The sequence below is a fragment of the Chelonia mydas genome, chromosome 5, assembly GCF_015237465.2.
Source record: "Chelonia mydas isolate rCheMyd1 chromosome 5, rCheMyd1.pri.v2, whole genome shotgun sequence".
In the NCBI taxonomy this organism is placed as follows: domain Eukaryota; kingdom Metazoa; phylum Chordata; order Testudines; family Cheloniidae; genus Chelonia; species Chelonia mydas.
The window spans coordinates 101,959,447-101,979,152 of record NC_051245.2 but is presented as its reverse complement, the minus strand read 5'-3'; the positions used below and the strand labels follow the sequence as shown (position 1 = coordinate 101,979,152).

The 19,706-nt window shown below is 39.7% G+C and overlaps 1 protein-coding gene across 21 annotated transcripts in view; it reads right to left on the bottom strand.

Annotated features, from left to right (window-relative positions):
- KDM4C (lysine demethylase 4C) overlaps positions 1 to 19,706 on the bottom strand; it is a 446,017-nt gene that overhangs the window by 37,520 nt on the left and 388,791 nt on the right. For all 21 annotated transcript variants that reach the window (XM_043547717.1, XM_037901932.2, XM_037901922.2 and 18 more), the window contains one exon: positions 10,555 to 10,740. In XM_043547717.1, the coding sequence (XP_043403652.1) occupies positions 10,555 to 10,740 (186 nt within the window). The remainder of the gene's footprint in view (positions 1 to 10,554; positions 10,741 to 19,706) is intronic.

The window sequence follows — 19,706 nt, the reverse complement described above, 5'->3', positions numbered from 1 at the left end:
ACACATCTCGTTTTTGTAAAAGTGGTCAACAGTGATACAACAGGATGCTTCAGTAACTCAGAAACAATGCAGAACACTCACTTTAAAACTGCAGATGGTACTGTGCAGTTATGATGATTGTTTATTTTATCACTCACCTTTATGATGTAGCAGGTCAGTCATAACCACTGTTTATTTTCATGTTTACTCTCTAACTTCCCTAAAATCAGCTATCACCTTCAGAAGAGTAGCCAAGATATACTCTAAGGTCAAATTATGCAAAGATTCTACCTCAACAACTATAGGTGTTATACTCCTATTATCAAAAAAACAAAACAAAACAAACCCCCCAAACCAAACCCCATAACTCAGCAAATGCTCAGAGATGTACATGATGCAGAAAATTGTGCACACCACTTCCCAACTAATGCATCCCAGTGTGCTTCCCACTTGCCCAGTGAGCTTCACCATCTGGAGAAGTAAAATCAAGAGTTTCTCATCCTAATAAGACATCTTATGGCTGTTTATTAGCTGTAAATCATTTCATATTGGTTGCTGTGTTTGTGTGGTAAACTGTACTGTCTCTGGCAACAGCTGGGCATCTGACAACAGGAGATGCTAAAAACCACAGCACGATTCAAATAGTATTAGTGAAGTATTCACTGTATTAGTGAAAATGTTTTGAATTAGAAATATTTACTAACCAGCTTGAAATACTGTATGACATATGCTAAATTAATTACCCAATTTCCTACCACTTTTTCAACTGTCTGTAACCTTTCAAGCAGCAAAGTTCTTCAATAAATGTAATAATCTAAAAAAAAAAAAAGTACCTGTGAAAGTCTGCAAAATGAGGTGACTATAGAATTGTCAGTGTGATTATTAGAAGCTGAGTTATGGTCGGTGCCCATGCTCTTTGTTAGATTTTTACGTTTTATCTTAAAGTAATTCCTTCAACTTTTTAAAAACAAACTTGGGCCAAATTTTGAAATACTTCTTTTGCTTTGTAATTTTTGGCACACTACCACTTTCTTGCACCACATTACAGAATTTACACATCTCAAACTTTTGTGTTTCTAAAAACTGAGGGCAAAGCAAGTACAAATGTGTTGTGTGCATTTGAAGTCTATCACCAAAAAATGACAGACTTCAGATGCACACAACACATTTTCTGGGGCTAGTGCACTAAGCTTGTGTTTGCAAGTGATTTCTCTGAGTAAAATTGTGTTCATGAAAACAGAGGATCGGACTGAGGCCTACTATGAAGTTATACCCAATTATATGTCTACAGCATTTTCAAGATCACCTGGAAATAATCTTTCTTTCATAATTATACATATTATTTAATGGCTGTTTACCTGTTTAAACAGCCATTACTAGTTCTGTATATAACAATATCACTAAGCCTAAACACAAAATGGTGAAATGAGCCAAGAACTAGTTTACCACTATAAGGTATTACCACATAGGTCCCTCTACTGGTAACATCAGTTACCGCTGTTACACCAAATCTTGAATAATATGTAAAAATCCAGGTGTTTGTTTCTTGAAAAATTCCAGACTCCATTTATCCAAATATGTTCAGAAACAGAAATTGAAAGTAGTCATTGAATTACCCATGCGAGTGGAGCAGAAGTTTCTGGTGGATATATAAATCCAACAGGAAGTAAATGTATTAAAAGTACAAAATGTATTACAACTATAAAGATTGAGCTTCACAAAACAAAAACATGATTTTTTTGTTAAGAATATATTGATTGGTTTACTGGTAAAATTTTCACAAAATAAACTCCACAACTCAACCCCCCTACCTCCAGGCAGAAAACCAAATAAATGAACAAAACCCTAAAAAATCTCAAACCATAGAAAATCCTACTGCATCCCAGCTCAAGGGGACGGAGTTTGGCTTTCAGTATGTTACTTTGGTAGGATTCTTGATTTATTTTGCAGAAGAACATATTGACAAGCACACTGTAATAACTGATTGCCTGTCCCAGAAAACATTTCCTGTCAGAAAAGCCTAAGAACTTATTGATGTTAAGAATGTCATTTTTGAGCAGAAAGGACAGTTGTTATGCAAGGGGCTCTATCAAATTAAAGAAACAGCTGTGGTATCTTTCAGATTATGGTGCAAATTGTGGTTCAGAAAGTGTGATTTTTCCTCAACATAACCCAAGCCAAGGGTGAACTAAGATAGCAGTAGAGACAGAGAAAATCAAACAGACAAACAAACAAAAAAGCCATCTTGGCCTTCCATATGTGAACCTGAAAAAATGGGATACATTATGGTAGAAGTCCTTGCTCTTTATTTGTGTGACTGATGTATTGCTAGCAAACCAGATGCCATTTTATGCCAAGGTCCCCATGCCTCACTTGGATACTGAAAACACATAGCTGGAATCAGTCTGGTTCACCTGTGTGTTAGTACTGGTAAAATAATTAGAGTTATAAAAATGTGCTTAGTGTTTATGCTTTATTGAACACTTGTAAATTGCTACTTGGATTAATCTCACTTTCACATCTGTATCTCATATTGAGCACTTGCACTAAAATTCTCTGTAACTGTGTAAATCACCAGACAGGAGAGAAGCATTAGCTAGTGTGAAATACTAGTCTCCAACAGGTGTTATGTCCTGCCCGACATAAAAAGCACATAAACACAAGATGAAGTATTGTGGAACATCACAGGACAAAAGACTTTGTTGATTGCTTTCTCCCCCACCATGAAGAGGAGATTTGCAAGTGAGTTCCTTTCATCAGCTGAGTTTGCAACTCGAAGCAGAAGTGGGGAAGGAATAAAAAGCCCTAACAAGGAGGAACTGTATCTTTCTACTGCTTGGACTCTAAGGAGCAAGGATTACTAAGCATAAGCAAAAGATCCTCAGTGCTTAGCCTGGATTAGTCCTGAAGGACATATTGAGCTTGCTTATCACAGAAGTTTCTGTTACTTTTTGAAATTTAAGATTGAAACTCATTTGGGTGTAGTGTTGTCTTTCCTGTGAAATCTAAGATGCAATTGACCTCGGGTAAGTGACTGGTCCTTCTGACTGAGAGTAATCTGAATATTGCTGTGATCTTCAGTGTAAGGTGGGTTTACCTGGGAGGCAAGACAGATCAGAGTACCCAAGGGGACTGTCTGTAATTTCATGTTAAGGCTGTTATAGTTTCTGATGAGTTTACACTTGATAATTGATAGGTGGAATCTAAGTATAGAACTCACAACAATTTGGGGTTTGTGTCCTGTTTCCTAAGAGTTTGCCCTGAGGTTGGCACCCACCGCCTTCAGTCACTGCAGGACAGCTTGACAAGTAGACAAAAAACCCTTGGTCTAAGAAGTTCCATATCATATTTATAGTCAAGGATCATCAAAGCTCTAAGATGTATTCGGTTTGATATGGAAATCTAAGTTTTATTCCACCCTGCCAATTTTACCCCTAGAACTATAGTCCTAATGTGAAAGTGATATTTGAACAGTATGCCTGCTCAGGATTTTTTCCCTTTGGTCTCTGTGCCTCCCCTAAGGTATGCCCCTTGACCACCTAGAGTGCCAGGGGGCCAGGCACAGACAGCACAGAGTTGGCTACACTGGCTTTTTGTCACCCAGGGATTCTTCTACAAAAAGAAAATCCCCCGCAATCCAGTTACAACAGCGCTCCATTACATTTGTGCTGCAGGAGCATCACAAGTGACACAGAACAGAGGATCAGTTATGGTGGAGCTGTTGCTAAGTTTGTATTCTGTTTTGTACTTTAAGTGGGAGTTCAACTTGTTCATTTTATAGGAAAAATACAGTGTACGTGCTGTAAATTTTAGCACAATGTCTGAGCAAAACCTGAATTTTCTGGAGAGTTTAAAACTAATTAACTGATTTTTTTCAAAGTTTTAATCAATTAAAAATTGCATCCCTCACCTAAAAAAAATCTCAGTTTGTATCTCCTGATTTTTGGGGTTCCCCTAGCTGAAACCCTCGGAGATAAGGAGAGTTTGGTTGAGTTATGTATTTATTTTGTTAATTAACAAAAATAATAAAAAATATCACAGTTCTTTGTCATAAACGAATCCTTAAGTGCGGCACTTAGCTAATGGAGAACAAACGTTTGGATAACTAAGATCTTCTAGAAGCAGTAGCTGCTGGTTTGTCAAAGACCAAGAGGTCTTTGAGACTATTTTATGAAGAACAGTATCTTCAGCATAGGAACTGTTCTGAGGATCCTATTCTGGATCCTTTTCTTCATGGCACTGTCCAGCCAGCTCAGGAGCTCCTGGTTTTCATGACAGTAACAGATGCTAATGTTGAAGATCCTATTTTTCATGAAGATGGTCAGCCAGTGCAGGATCAAGTGTGAATTTGCAGAACGGATAGCAGAAAAAGTCTGGTCTGTTTGCAGTGCTGGGGAATTTGGGTGAAGAGGTGCTAGAAGACTGACATCTACAACCAGTAGGAAAACGTTTTTTCCCAACAACATTTTTGACAAAAACAAAAAATTATTTTTCCAAAGTTTTTCTACAACATTTTTTTAAAGTTTTGCATTCAAACATTGAAAAACAAAATGTTATGGGTTTTGGTAACTGAAAACCACAAGTTTTTGCTAAAAACTCAAACATTTTCAATCAAAAATCGAAACATTTCAGCCAGTCAGGTAAAAATCTTTTGGATTTACTGAAAAGTGTTGCTCAAATGGATGAATTTTTAAATTTTTTGTTGTTGAAAACAACAGAACCAGTTTTTCGATTTACCACTCCCCTAATTTTGTAAAAATCAACATTTCCCACAGAAATGTCCATTTTGACAAAAAAGCCATTTATCATTGAAAAGAATTTGAACGAAAAATTTCTGCTTAGGTCTACTAGTATCTTTATAAGGGCAGAAAGGTTGTGCTGTGTCATCCGAGGTGTCTGGTGGTTGTTCTAGTCGTCAGGTGTGTGTCTCTGGATGGAGGAGTAGAGGGTATGTACTGTTAGATGTTTTTCATTTGCTTGCTTTTGTGGTTTTGGATTAGGTATGTTATAGTACAGAGCAATCTTACCTTACCCACACTGTGTGGGTTTATGTACATAAAGGTTTTTTTCTGGGCAACCATATACATATATCAGGCTCCTTATCCCCTTTCCTCTCTTCTTGCACATCCACAGAAGGACCAGGAGCAATCACAACAACATAAAAATTCACATATGGTTCACTATTGCAGCTGTATACTAAACTTCCCTTCCCGCCTCTACATTTTTATGGCCTGATCCTGCATTCCAAGCCCACTTAACATTCACTGATTTCAATGGGATCTTTAGTTATGCAAGGTATGGAGATCTAGCCCACAATGACTAGCTCTCCTTGGAGCATGAGCTACAAGATCTGTTGTCTGAAACGAATGTGCCCCTTTCAGGAGTCTGATTTGTCTTGTATACCCCAATTTTCACCTCACTTAAAAACTACTTGCTTACAAAATCAGGCATAAAAATACAAAAGTGTCACAGCACACTGTTACTGAAATATTGCTTACTTCCTCATTTTTACCATATAATTATAAAATACATTGACTGGAATATAACTATTGGACTTACATTTCAGTGTGATACTTGAGCCTCTTTTTCACTTGTGAGCCTTGTCTGAAGCCAGAGTTCCAGGCAGTGGGGCTGAAGTCTGAGCCCCACCGCCCAGAGCTGAAGCATGTAACTTAGCTTTCACTGGGTTCCCTGTGGTGCAGGGCCCCGGCCAACTGCCATGCTTGCCACCCCTAATGCCAGCCCTGCACTTGCAACCCCCCTGAACCCCCTCTGAGGATCGCAACCCCCAGGTTGAGAAACACTGATCTGGATGAGTTGAGTTGAGACTTCTGCCTACCCCCGGAGGCACACGTACCTCTGGCTGAGAGCCATGGTCTTAAAGTAATCCCAAAAGGTTGGTTATCTTTATTTAAAACATATTAATCTCTGAGATCCGAAAAGGAATCTTAACAGGAAAAATGAGTCAGCTGAGGCTTTTCTGCTTTTATATATGCACATAAATAACATAAAACATTACTAAGTCAATTGTTCAGTCATCTCAACTTTCACAGCCGTGATGAGAACTGCCCATGCAACGATATTTTCAAATTTACATATGCAAAATAATACATTGTTTCTATGAAAAAATATGAAACGACCAATTTTGCACACAAAATTTATTGCAAGCAAACCAGTATTTGTGTGTGCAGAATGGGTTACAGCACAGATGTGTGTTCCTTTCGGCATGCAATTACCCAGTCTACATGATGAAATACCTGCTTGCACACCTAAAAAGAGCATCCATACAATTTTGGCAGGCACAGTATTACTGTTCGTATTTGAAGATTTGGCCCACAAAGCAAAAGATTTTGAAAATGCAGCACAACATATAAAAGTCCAAAGTCAATTTATTTTTACTACATTTTGAAACACTATATACGTACTGGTATTACTTCCCCACCTACCTTCTCCATCTCTATTTAGCATAAAATACAAACCAAATTTTCCAATGGTTGATATTAAAACTGGAATCTAGGAAGAAGTAACCACGATGATTCAGAAAGACTGTGACCCCCAGTCAGAAAGGTTTATGAGACCACTGTGATAAATAATCTGGACATAATCTGTTGGCAACTACAGTGCTAAATAATTCAGACTCAAAACAAAATTTCAGCATTGCAGTGGGTGGAGGCTTGACACCTCAGGTTAAGGGATACATTAACATTATGCAGTAAAGTAAGTGTGTGTATGTGTGTGTGTGTGAGAGAACAGGCTTTTGGTCAAGCAACATCCCTAATTTACATATTACAATACCATGTTAGATAATTGTCACATCCCCTCCTCCAACCTAAATAAAAAATGAACTCTTATTTTTCTTTCAACCTCGACCTAGGTAATAACAAACAACTCTCATAATGCATTTTGGGACAACTTTATTAAGATAACACCAGCTAATTATTGTTTTGCTTTCTCCATGAGCAGAGATAGTGGCATCCTGTCATATGTGTCGTTTATTCAATAGCTGAATATCTGTACAGATTTGCTCTTGCTGACATATTTTATTTTTTTAATCTCTATTCTATTCTGTTTAAAATTGCAAAACTAGTTTAAAAAGTCAGTGCTCATTGTTTAATTATTTTGCTTTCAAACAATACAATGTAAGTTAAAGTGATGGACAAACAAGAAAGGTTCATTATGAACAGAGAAGTGATGTTATGCCAAATGGCAAAAGGCAGTGTAATCTCCGCATGAAAGGATAGCTAATTGAAAGGATAAAGGTCTAATAAGAAAATTAATGGTGAACAAACTTTTGAAAGTTTGGAGATTTGATTAGATTAATTATCCAAAAGATAGGATATTAAACCAAAGCATATACAAACTTATGTCAACCTTCCTTGTCTCAAAATCATGTTAAAATTACACAAGGAAAGGCTCTCATAGTATTTTTGATATTTGCAAGATTTTGTCCAATAAAGCACACACAAAAATAGCCTACCTTTGCCTGGTGTTTTTTGGTTCTGGCCACAAAAAATAAGCCAACCGACCCAAACTCCTCCTGTAAAGGTATATTGTTGGCTCTGAGTTTTGGGAAAGATTGATTGATTTTTATTTTTTTTCCAAGCCAGTCTGACCATGCATCCCATACACTTCATAAGTGGTTGTGCAAGATGCTATTTCTCAATGTAATTTTTATTTTTCCTTTAATAACACCAAATATAGATCAAAAAAATCATTGGGGGGGAAATGAAGGATTTTTGTGGGAGTCAATTTTATCATAATAGTGTTGTATCAGACTAACGTTTGTTTTGGCTTCTAGAGCACAAAATAATTATCATTTAACAATTGTTTACAGCGCCCTAGTTTAAATGTATGACAATAAAGTATACTGATAAATTGCAGATGTAATATAATCTGTGCTGTGTATGTTAGATAGACAAGACAGAGAGACAGAAAATGTGAATGCTACATGTTCCACCTTACTTTACTAACAATTTACAGGCGTTATTATTATTAGCATTATTAATAAATATTTATATTATGGAAGCAGGCAAAAGACCCAAGTCAGGATGGGGGGGGGCTCATTGTGCTGGGTGCTGTACAAACATAGAAAAAAGATTATCTGTGCCCTGACAGGCTTACAATCCAGAGGGGAAAAAAGGCATAAGAGAATGATATGCTTTGTTAGTGTGGCTGTTTACTCTAGATGCCTCAGTAACAGAAAGGCACAGACAAATTAGATGGAGTTCAGAAAAAAACAAAATATGAGTAAGGAGCAGCAAGTAATGACTTAGAAAAAATAAGTATAAAACCACCAAACAACTGAAGCTGCCAAAAAAAGGAGACCTCAACCAGTGCAAAAACTGGAGGGCAGACACAGCTGCAAAAAGGTGGTGTTGGTCAGCTTCGCAGAACTGACTCACCCCCTTGGAATGTAAGGGCGAAAGCCTTTAAAGGTGCAAGCTCTGGTGTTGCAAACCCCCTTCTCCACGCAGCAGGCAAGGCAGCATCCACCCTCCCTCCCCTTGAGGTGTGATTATCAGGTGGGTTTGAACCTGCTGTGGGCATTGTGCTAGTCACTACATTTTAGGGGGGCTGGGAAGATATTTTTTCCCTCACCACGATATTGGCTTCGGTGGAGAGGGGTTTTTTCGCCTTCCCCACAGCGGGTGTTAGGGAAGACCTATTATGGTGAGCACAAAAGGTGTGGTAGGCTATATGTCGCAAATTATTTGGTAAGTGTGGGGCAGATGTCCAGTGCATAGGGAAGGCATCCAGTGCCCAGATAAATGGCCCGGTAAAGGACTTAAAAAGGAGGTGCTGGTTAAAGGAAAGGAACGGTGTGGGGCTTGGGCCTACTGTGGTTGGAACAGCAAGGAGCCAACCCCCCTTTCTTATAGCCCATTTTACCCCTCCCACAAGGTGGGGTGGATGGTAAGGTCCCAAGAATGGATTTGCTGGAGGGACCTGGATGGAAAAAGAGGGGAAGTTGGGGAAAGCCTACCCGGATAATTAAAAAATAAACAGGGTTTACCTGCACTGTACACTTTTATCTGCCGGGTAGTCCCAAACATCTAATAATAACGTTGCAGTCTGATTAAATCCATATCAAGCGTCTCCTGTCTTTCTTTCGGTACAGCTGGACAACAAAATAGTTATAGAAAAACTATGCAATTACAAAGAGAGATGGTAATAGGAATAGATTGTCTGTTCAAAGAGTTGTACACCATTTAAGGAAAGGAGTAAGCTGATAAGCATGGTACAGGAGGTATAACTAGGAGTAATAGGATGAAATTGATAAAAGGAATATTCAGCCTAGACCACAGAAAAATCTTCCTGACAGAGAGTTCTATTTGACTGAAGAATAGTCTCCCATGGGAAATGATGGAAGTCCCATTGGTTGAGACACTGAAAACTATACTGGAGAAAAAGCCAGAAAATGTTCTGTAAGGCCAGTCTTGTACTCGCTGTGGATGGACTAAACTAGTGGATCATGAATCCCAAGAGAGACAAGGAAAGCATTCGGAGAGGTTCTCTGGTGTTGAAAATGTTATTACAATCTAAAGCAAAATCTTGCTCTTCCACTTCCTGCACACCTGTCCACTCTGAGGTCAAGTATTCTCGGTCAACTTCTCAAAACACAAAATAAACAGATTATATAGATTTATCATTGCTATCAATGACACATTTATGTTCATAGTAAATGTGAGGAGGGAGGGCTGAAAAAATTTGACTTTGAATGAGGGGTCACCAACAAGAAAAGGTTGAAAAACACTGGATTAAATGATCAAATAGGTGTTTTCCATCCCTAGATTCTATTATATATTCCTTCTGTCTGAACAATGTTAAGGAATAATTCAAATATAATTTAAAAACTACAGAATGGTTAAGCATCTCCATTAGAAGTGACAGAAATAAAGTGGAACAAAATGCATTAAGATCTACAAGACAGTTAATGACAGTATTGTGAATGGAGTATACATCACAGCTAACATTAATGGCTCTTTCTCGGCATTGATGGAAACTTCTGGCATTGTCACAAAGAATATGGAGTTCTACTCATACTTTGTATAACTATTGTCAGTCAGTACTGAAATTTTGGAAGGACATTTGCAAGGTTTTATTGGGAATGCTGAATAAGTATGTTATATGTGCAATATTTTTATATTGGATATTCATAATATTTAATCTGGGTTTTTGTAATAAATGTGGGTATTTGTACTACACTGAAAATTTAAAAAAGGAGACTGTATTGATTTATTGTGGTGGTGAATCCATACATACTGTAATGGTCCTAATGGAAAAGTATGCCAGGCCTATCAACCACCGTTTGAGTACCAACATTTCTCCAAGCTCCAGACATAAGGAGAAACTGTCAAAATATAATGACCTGCTGTATATGAAAAGAATATAGATGGAGCAATCTTCTAAACATAAGCCATTTATAGATTCCTTCCTTCATTTTCCCTAGACAGCTAAGTAAATTCCTGTCTTAATTACACTTTTAGAATGCAAAGACTATCCACAGCATATTTTATTTTTTGTTTAAAAAAAAAAAGAAAAAGAAAGGAAGAAAGAAAGGATAAAATTCCTTACCACATTCTGATTGATCTTGTGTCTGAAACATGTGATGTAGACAACATAAGGCCAGTCATCAGGCTCCATCAGCACCCCTGCAGCATGGGCACAGGTAACATGGAAGGAAGCTGGACAACGCCCATAAGAACACTGTATGCAGGCACCGGAAAATTTCTTCATTCTCTGTCTGCAGAAGATACATTTCTGTACGAACAAAACACAACAGAATGTCAACTAAACTACTGTGATTCAGCTAATTTCCACGTTTTATTGACTACATTTTACAGCTAAGCTGTACTGAAAAAGAACAAACTTTTCTGAATTGCAAATTAAGCTTGCAATATGCTGTAACTTTAAGTCAGCATTTTTGTCCTTCTTTATGGACATACAAAGAGTTAATGGTTTTGGTGCCATAGTGGGGAATCTGATATGTAGTTGATCATTATTAATCGTTTTGATTCTAAATCCCATGCACTGCCCTACAAATCAACCCTTACTCCCAAAGTGAGCAAATTGAGAATCTGCTAACATAATTCTTCAAAAATAACCATTATGTGTGACAATAAAACTAAACTCCGTACACCATGTTATGTTCCTGTGTGTTCAAAATAGGCATTGGGGGATGGGAGAAATGAGACACAGGCTCTGCCTCGCTGAATAAAACAATTTGTCCATGGAGTCTGGTATCCTACTGCCAGAAATAGCCAATAACCAATATGTCAGATGGAGAAATACTCCATTACTGTGTATTGACAATTGTGTGAGACTGTACATGGGGATATAGCTCTTTCTTTCTTACCCTCATCATAGCTTATAAAACAAGAAATATGTTATTGATGATCATAATATTTTAAAATCCACTCACACTATTTTACCCAACAGGCTTAGCAGTAGTGAATTCCACAATCTGACTATGTGGTGTTGAAGTACTAATTCCTTTCATCACTCTAAATTTAACCAATAGTTTTTACAAAGCAACTCACTGAAGTGTCATCAGTGAACTTCACCAACTCAACATGGTATGATGGATTGCCTTGAATTTATGTAACTGTCACAGCAAAGACTGCGAGAGCAGTGAATTTGTTGGTTCAGGTCATCCTCTCAAGTAAAGTTAGAATTCAAAGCATGAGCAGAATAAGGAAGTGAACCCATAATGTTCAGTGCGTCATAGGAGTAAAACACTGTAAAATTAATACATTGGTCTTATAAGCCTTTCGTCCAAAGATTTCAAAATGCTTTACAAACATTTAAGTACCCCTTCAAGGAAAGTATTATTATTCACATTAAACGGAGAGGGAAACAGATACAGAAAGGTTAAATGACTTTCCCAAGTAATAGGATCAGCACTCAGGACTTTCTACCTCCCAGTTCCTTATTTAACTCATTAGACCCCCTTTTAATGTAATTTCCCAAACTTTAAAAAACTTAAAAATTGAAAAACAAAAATTTCATCCTGTGTAATCGTACTGACTCCCCACAGGGTCAGCAGCAGGGGTGGGATACATGTTCAGTAGGGGACTGTTATAATAATTTCAGAGCCTTCTGCCCCCTATGCCTCGAGCCTACCTATGTCCCTTTCCACTCTTATATTCCCCTGCCAAGTCACTGCTCTTGTCCCTTCCTCCCCACTGTTATCCTCTCTGGCACCTGCCTGCCTCTAAAATCAGCTCCTGCTCCTGCCCACTCTCTAGCTTTTGCCCATGCCCTCTTTGCTCCTATGCTACCCCACTCAACAGTTCCTGTCCTTGCCGCTTGCTCCTATCTTCTGTCATCATCGGCTCCTGCCTTTCTATCCCATCACTCTGCTCCTGTCCCTCTGGGCACCAGCAAGGGGTGCAGTGACAGCAAAGGAGAGACAGTCTCCCTGCTCTCAGTTCTGGTGGCCAGTATCTAAGCAACCCCCAGCTTTGAGCAATTGCAGGGAAAGTCCTGTTCAGCCCCTGGCTGATATGAAATGGAACATGCTCAGCTGTTCTGTGACTATGATGCATCCAGAGTCTGGTTGGCATGTAAGAAGTGTGAGAGGATGGCAAATGCTCCAGAGAATTTAGCTGCCAAACTCTACTAAGCCTTTACTGAGAATGTGTGAAGTGGAATTTTTCAGAGGCCTATAACTTGGCCAAATGTGGGCAGATTTTCACGGGGATGGCAAAAGGTACGTACCTGACACAGGGAGGTCACACTGAAAAATTTCAAATCCTTGCTAGTAAGCATGGAAGTGCAAGAGCTTTTCAACAGAGTGGTTGTAAGAATATTTTAAACATGAGCATAACCATATATTTTCCCTCATCTTGTTCTCTGAAATGGCTACACCATTATTGCTGAAACTTAAAAAAAGCAGCAGCAGCAGCTCAGTTGAGAAATCTGGCATTTGTGCCCAAATGGTTAAAATTTGGCGAAGTTCTAACTAATTGAACAAAGGGTCTTATCATTCGAAGTGTTGGGTAACTGTACGTATAAGCAGCGCTACCTGCCCCACCTATATTATCCACACCAAATTGTTCTATAGTCAGCATTTTAGGAAGGTAACAAGAACCAAGACACTAAGAAATAATAAGATGAACTATTGTATATGTTTGTACAACAAATTATAAAAATGTCCTATGCAAAACAAAGAAAATAATTAACTCAGAAAGTACATAGTGTTATACAGTAACTCCCCACTTAACGTTCTCTTGCTTAATGTTGTTTTGATCTTACATCCCTGCTCAATTACAGAACATGCTCCATTTAAAGTTGTGCAATGCTTCGCTATAACGTTGTTTGGCTGCCTGCTTTGTCCACAGCTGGCAGCCCCCCTATCAGCTCCCTTATGCCCCCCCACAGCACCTCCCGCCTGCCGGCAGATCCCGTGGATCAGCGCCTTCCCCTCCTCCCCCGCCTCCTGCCCGTGGCAATCAGCTGGCTTGCAGTGTTCAGGAGGGAGGGAGGAGGAGCGAGGACTCGGCGCGCAGGCTCCCCATCCCTCCCCTGCCTCCCAAATGCCGCAAACCAGCTGATTGCCCCAGGCAGGAGGTGGGGGAGGTGGGGGAAGGCTGTGCGCCGAATCCCTGCTCCTCCCCCGGCCCTCTTGCCCCCTGAACGCCGCAAGCCAGCTGACTGCCGTCGGCAGGGGGGGGGGGGAAGAGTGAAGATACGGCATGCGGAGTAAGGGAGGAGAGAAGAAGCGGGTTAAGGGAGGGGACTTGGGGGAAGGGGTGGAGTGGGCAGGCCAAGGGTTGAGCCACCCCGCCCCTGGTGCTTGCAGAGTAGGGGAAGCTGCCACTGCTGCTGTGCAACGTGCTTCTCCTAGCTTACAGCACCTTCATCTCCTTGCCTGCCTGATTGCCTCCAGTGCCAGTGGGCTGTGCCTGTGTGGGGTAAGGCGAGGGCACCTCCCAATTATAGCACTGTACTGTACTGTATGGCAAAAAAACAATTTCCCTGGAATCTAACCCCCGCTATTTACATTCATTCTTATGACAGGTTTCAGAGTAGCAGCCGTGTTAGTCTGTATTCGCAAAAAGAAAAGGAGGACTTGTGGCACCTAAGAGACGAACCAATTTATCTGAGCATAAGCTTTCGTGAGCTACAGCTCACTTCATCGGATGCATAAAGTGGAAAATACAGTGAGGAGATTTATATACACACAGACCATGAAAAAAAGGGTGTTTATCATACACCTTTTAAGGAGAGTGATCACTTAAGATGAGCTATTACCAGCAGGAGAGTAGGGTGAGGGGAGAGAAAACCTTTTGAAGTGATAATCAAGGTGGGCCATTTCCAGCACATTTGCAGGAATTAACAAGAACGTCTGCAGAACAGTGTGGCAGGGGGAGAAATAAACAAGTGAAAATAGTTTTACTTTGTATAATGACTCAACCACTCCCAGTCTCTATTCAAGCCTAAGTTAATTGTATCCAATCTGCAAATTAATTCCAATTCAGCAGTCTCTCATTGGAGTCTGTTTTCGAAGTTTTTTTGTTGAAGAATAGTCACTTTTAGATCAGAAATCGAGTGACCAGAGAGATTGAAGTGTTCTCCGACTGGTATATGAATGTTCTAATTCTTGACATCTGATTTGTGTCCATTTATTCTTTTACGTAGAGATTGTCCAGTTTGCCCAATGTACATGGCAGAGGGGCATTGCAGGCACATGATGGCATATATGGTAGATGTGCAGGTGAACGAGCCTCTGATAGTGTGGCTGATGTGATTAGGCCCTATGATGGTGTCCCCTGAATAGATATGTGGACAACGGGCTTTGTTGCAAGGATAGGTTCCTGGGTTAGTGTTTTTGTTGTGTGGTGTGTGGTTGTTGGTGAATATTTGCTTCAGGTTGGGGGGCTGTCTGTAGGCAAGGACTGGCCTGTCTCCCAAGATTTGTGAGAGTGATGGGTTGTCCTTCAGGATAGGCTGTAGATCCTTGAAAATGCGTGGGAGAGGTTTTAGTTGGGGGGGCTGAAGGTGACGGCTAGTGGCGTTGTTATTTTCTTTGTTGGGCCTGTCCTGTAGTAGGTAACTTCTGGGTACTCTTCTGGCTCTGTCAATCTGTTTCTTCATTTCAGCAGGTGGGTATTGTAGTTGTAAGAATGCTTGATAGAGATCTTGTAGGTGTTTGTCTCTGTCTGAGGGGTTGGAGCAAATGCGGTTGTATCGTAGACAATGGACCGTGTGGTGTGGTCTGGGTGAAAGCTGGAGGCATGTAGGTAGGAATAGCGATCAGTAGGTTTCCGGTATAGGGTGGTGTTTATGTGACCATCGCTTATTAGCACTGTAGTGTCCAGGAAGTGGATCTCTTGTGTGGACTGGTCCAGGCTGAGGTTGATGGTGGGATGGAAATTGTTGAAATCATGGTGGAATGCCTCAAGGGCTTCTTTTCCATGGGTCCAGATGATGAAGATGTCATCAACATAGCGCAAGTAGAGTAGGGGCATTAGGGGACGAGAGCTGAGGAAGCGTTGTTCTAAGTCAGCCATAAAAATGTTGGCATACTGTGGGGCCATGCCGGGAATCCAAAGCAGTGCTGCTGATTTGAAGGTATACATTCTCCCCAAATGTGAAATAGTTATGGGTGAGGACAAAGTCACAAAGTGCAGCCACCAGGTTTGCCGTGACATTATCGAGGATAGTGTTCCTGACGGCTTGTAGTCCATCTTTGTGTGGAATGTTGGTGTAGAAGGCTTCTACATCCATAGTAGCCAGGATGGTGTTTTCAGGAAGATCACCGATGGATTGCAGTTTCCTCAGGAAGTCAGTGGAGTCTCGAAGATAGCTGGGAGTGCTGGTAGCGTAGGGCCTGAGGAGGGAGTCTACATAGCCAGGGTGCCAATGCCTGAGATGATGGGGCGCCCAGGATTTCCAGGTTTATGGATCTTGGGTAGCAGATAGAATACCCCAGGTTGGGGTTCCAGGGGTGTGTCTGTGCGGATTTGTTCTTGTGCTTTTTCAGGGAGTTTCTTGAGCAAATGCTGTAGTTGCTTTTGGTAACTCTCAGTGGGATCAGAGGGTAATGGCTTGTAGAAAATGGTGTTGCAGAGCTGCCGAGCAGCCCCTTGTTTATATTCCGACCTATTCATGATGACAACAGCACCTCCTTTGTTAGCCTTTTTGATTATGATGTCAGAGTTGTTTCTGAGGCTGTGGATGGCATTGTGTTCTGCACGGCTGAGGTTATGGGGCAAGTGATGCTGCTTTTCCACAATTTCAGCCCGTGCACGTCGGCAGAAGCACTCTATGTAGAAGTCCAATCTGCTGTTTCGACCTTCAGGAGGAGTCCACCTAGAATCCTTCTTTTTGTAGTGTTGGTAGGAAGGTCTCTGTGGATTAGTATGTTGTTCAGAGGTGTGTTGGAAATATTCCTTGAGTCGGAGACATCGAAAATAGGATTCTAGGTCAACACAGAACTGTATCATGTTCGTGGGGGTGGAGGGGCAGAAGGAGAGGCCCCGAAATAGGACAGATTCTTCCGCTGGGCTAAGAGTATAGTTGGATAGATTAACAATATTGCTGGGTGGATTAAGGGAACCATTGCTGTGGCCCCTTGTGGCATGTAGTAGTTTAGATAACTTAGTGTCCTTTTTCTTTTGTAGAGAAGCAAAGTGTGTGTTGTAAATGGCTTGTCTAGTTTTAGTAAAGTCCAGCCACAAGGAAGTTTGTGTGGAAGGTTGGTTTTTTATGAGAGTATCCAGTTTTGAGAGCTCATTCTTAATCTTTCCCCGTTTGCTGTAGAGGATGTTGATCAGGTGGTTCCGCAGTTTCTTTGAGAGCGTGTGGCACAAGCTGTCAGCATAGTCTGTGTGGTATGTAGATTGTAATGGATTTTTTACCTTCAGTCCTTTTGGTATGATTCCATCTGTTTGCATTTGGAAAGGAAGATGATGTCTGTCTGTATCTGTATGAGTTTTTTCATTAAGTTGATAGATTTCCAATCCATACAGCTAAATGCAGTGCCTTGCATAATGACAGGTTTCAGAGTAGCAGCCGTGTTAGTCTGTATTCGCAAAAAGAAAAGGAGTACTTGTGGCACCTTAGAGACTAACCAATTTATTTGAGCATAAGCTTTCGTGAGCTGCATTTTTCAAGAACATAACTACAACATTAAGTGAGGAGTTACTGTAATTAATTGGTTCATGCATCAAAAAAAGGGTTGAATTAAAATGAGCTATTCTACATAACATGAGTCACATGGTTTGCCAGACTCTCTCTGCTTCAAGAGGTGGAAGAGCTGAGAAACATGAAATGAAAGACATGGGAGAACTCTGACCCCACAAGTTCAGGAGGATTTGGAAACGTGCTTTGGAAAACAGAGACATTGGGATAGGATAATAGCCAAATGATAAAGTCAAAAGAGATCCAAAAGAAGGGTGTAGTGGCTGAGGTATCAGTAGACTTGGCCAAATCAATACAGATTAAAATAAGAACTTTACCCAAACTATTTTTTAGGTTTAAAAATTCACTGAGGTTCACCTCTTCCCCTCTTTTTGATCCCTTAATATACTAATGTGGACACACTGAAATACTGAAAAAAAAAAAAAAAAAGGGCTATGTCTCACAGTATTATTTACTTAGCTCAAACTAGAGAATACTAGAAATCTGGCAAAAAAGCCTGTTCATACAAGAGTTCCAGGAATAATTTCAAAAGCTTTATTAAGAAAACTCTTCCCTTAATCATTCAAAAATGCTGGAAACTACAGTGCATATGCTATGCTTGATCATTGCGAGTAAGTGGAAGGCCTTAAGAAAATAAACTTGCAAAGTATTAAGGAGCAGATTCTGATCTCAGTTATACTGGTGTAAACCTTAGTAACTACTAATTTAAGTGAAGTTACTCTGGATTTACACTAGTGTAACTGAGACAAGAATCTGGCCCTAAGTAAGTGGGTAGTGCAGATTTAGAATTATTTGAACAAATTGAAAAAAAAGCTTATTGTATTCCTAACAATGAGTTGTGTCCACTTTATTGCTGAATCAAGAGAAGTCATGTATTATACCAATTAACTCCAAGGACACACTTATCTCTGATGGTTTATTATTATTTTTCCTTCAGGTACGAAAAGGAATCATGGATAAGATTAGAAAGAGACGGGAGAGTTACTGTATACTCAGAGAGAGAAGATCTATTTTTTTTCCTGAACCTACAACATACAAAACCAATTCATAGTCTAAGGATGAGATCTCCCTCAGAAGGCATAACTGAAAGGTACTAAGGCTGATATATAACACGATAAGATAAATTTCTTATGATTTTGAAGATGCTTATATCCTTTATATTGTAGTACCTTTTGGATAATTCTGATGCTGCTCAGCCTCAAGATGGCAGACACACACTAAAGCATACATTTTGAAAAAGGCACAAATACAAGTTGAGGTAACGCAAGTGAAAAGGCATGGGCATGAGAAAATCCCTGATTTACACTTGTGTATCAGGCAGCGTGTCCACAGTTCTGGACAGGAGAAAATGCGCATGCACTTTAAAAAGTGTAGGCCCTAAGAGCTATTTAATACTCCATATTTAGCTAACAAAAAAAGTAGAGAAAATGATAATTTTCTACCCTTAGTGATTTGGAACCTTACACAAGAAGTTAATAGTGAACTGATACATATTAGATGTTAATCATAAACTGAACAGTGCTCTCTGTGACACCTGTTGGTAATAGCTTCCTCCCCAAAACTCTTCCTGATAATTTATTCCTTATAAGCACTTATAAACTCTTTAGTGGATGGTGGCTGCAGTGTGTTTTTTTCTTTCCTACGAGCAACCTTTTCCCACTGTACGTTCATTACATAGAGTGTGTATTTTGCTATTTATTTTATATTTCAAAAGAATTATACGAAAATAGAATTTAAAAAAGACAGAAATTCTTTCAGAGAAAAAAACCAGGGTGATTGGCAGAGAAAAACAGAGAAAGGAAACCAGAACTGCTAGGAAGGAAGAGGTGGATTACGAGAATGCAAAGACTGAGATTGCTTATTTATTCTTTGAGGGAGAGATTTTCTGTAAAACAGATGCATTACACAAAATGGGCCTTATATTGCATGCTGCAGAAATATCCTTGGCACCCCACAGGACAAGGCCCAAGATGCATACTCCCACGGCCTGGGCTTCCCCCATATTTGTGTGCACAAACCTAATACTTGAGTGTGACATTAACCAACCTGTGTGTAACCAATGATGATAATAATTAACTTTAACATAATTCATTTTTAAAAATACAATTTTGACAGATAATGTGATGTTTATTTTAAGCATTTTTATCGAATAAAATTTTCATAGTTGTGGGAAATCATGGGGGAGAGACGAGGGGGAGGTTGGACAACAATTACTAAATGACAGTAGGCACTGAGATTCATAAAGTTAAAGCTTTGTAATCATTAAAACACATATTGTTAGCATCACATTTCAAAATATACAAAGTAAATATCCTTAAATCAAACTCTAAACAGTTTTCAAGAAGCATTTTTCTTATTTTGCTTATTTTGTCAATTTAGATTATCATTGATGGACGAAAATTTTTTGTTGGATTGTGTGTGTACAGTGTAATCGACATTTACCCCCAAAAAGCTAATCCTTCAAAGCCTAGTAGTATTTTTCCTGCGAAGATTCTCTCTAACTCAGAGTCACAATCAGGGCCAGACTTCCAGTCAGGCACAGTAAGCATGTGCCCAGGAGCACCTAAACGTTAAAAGTG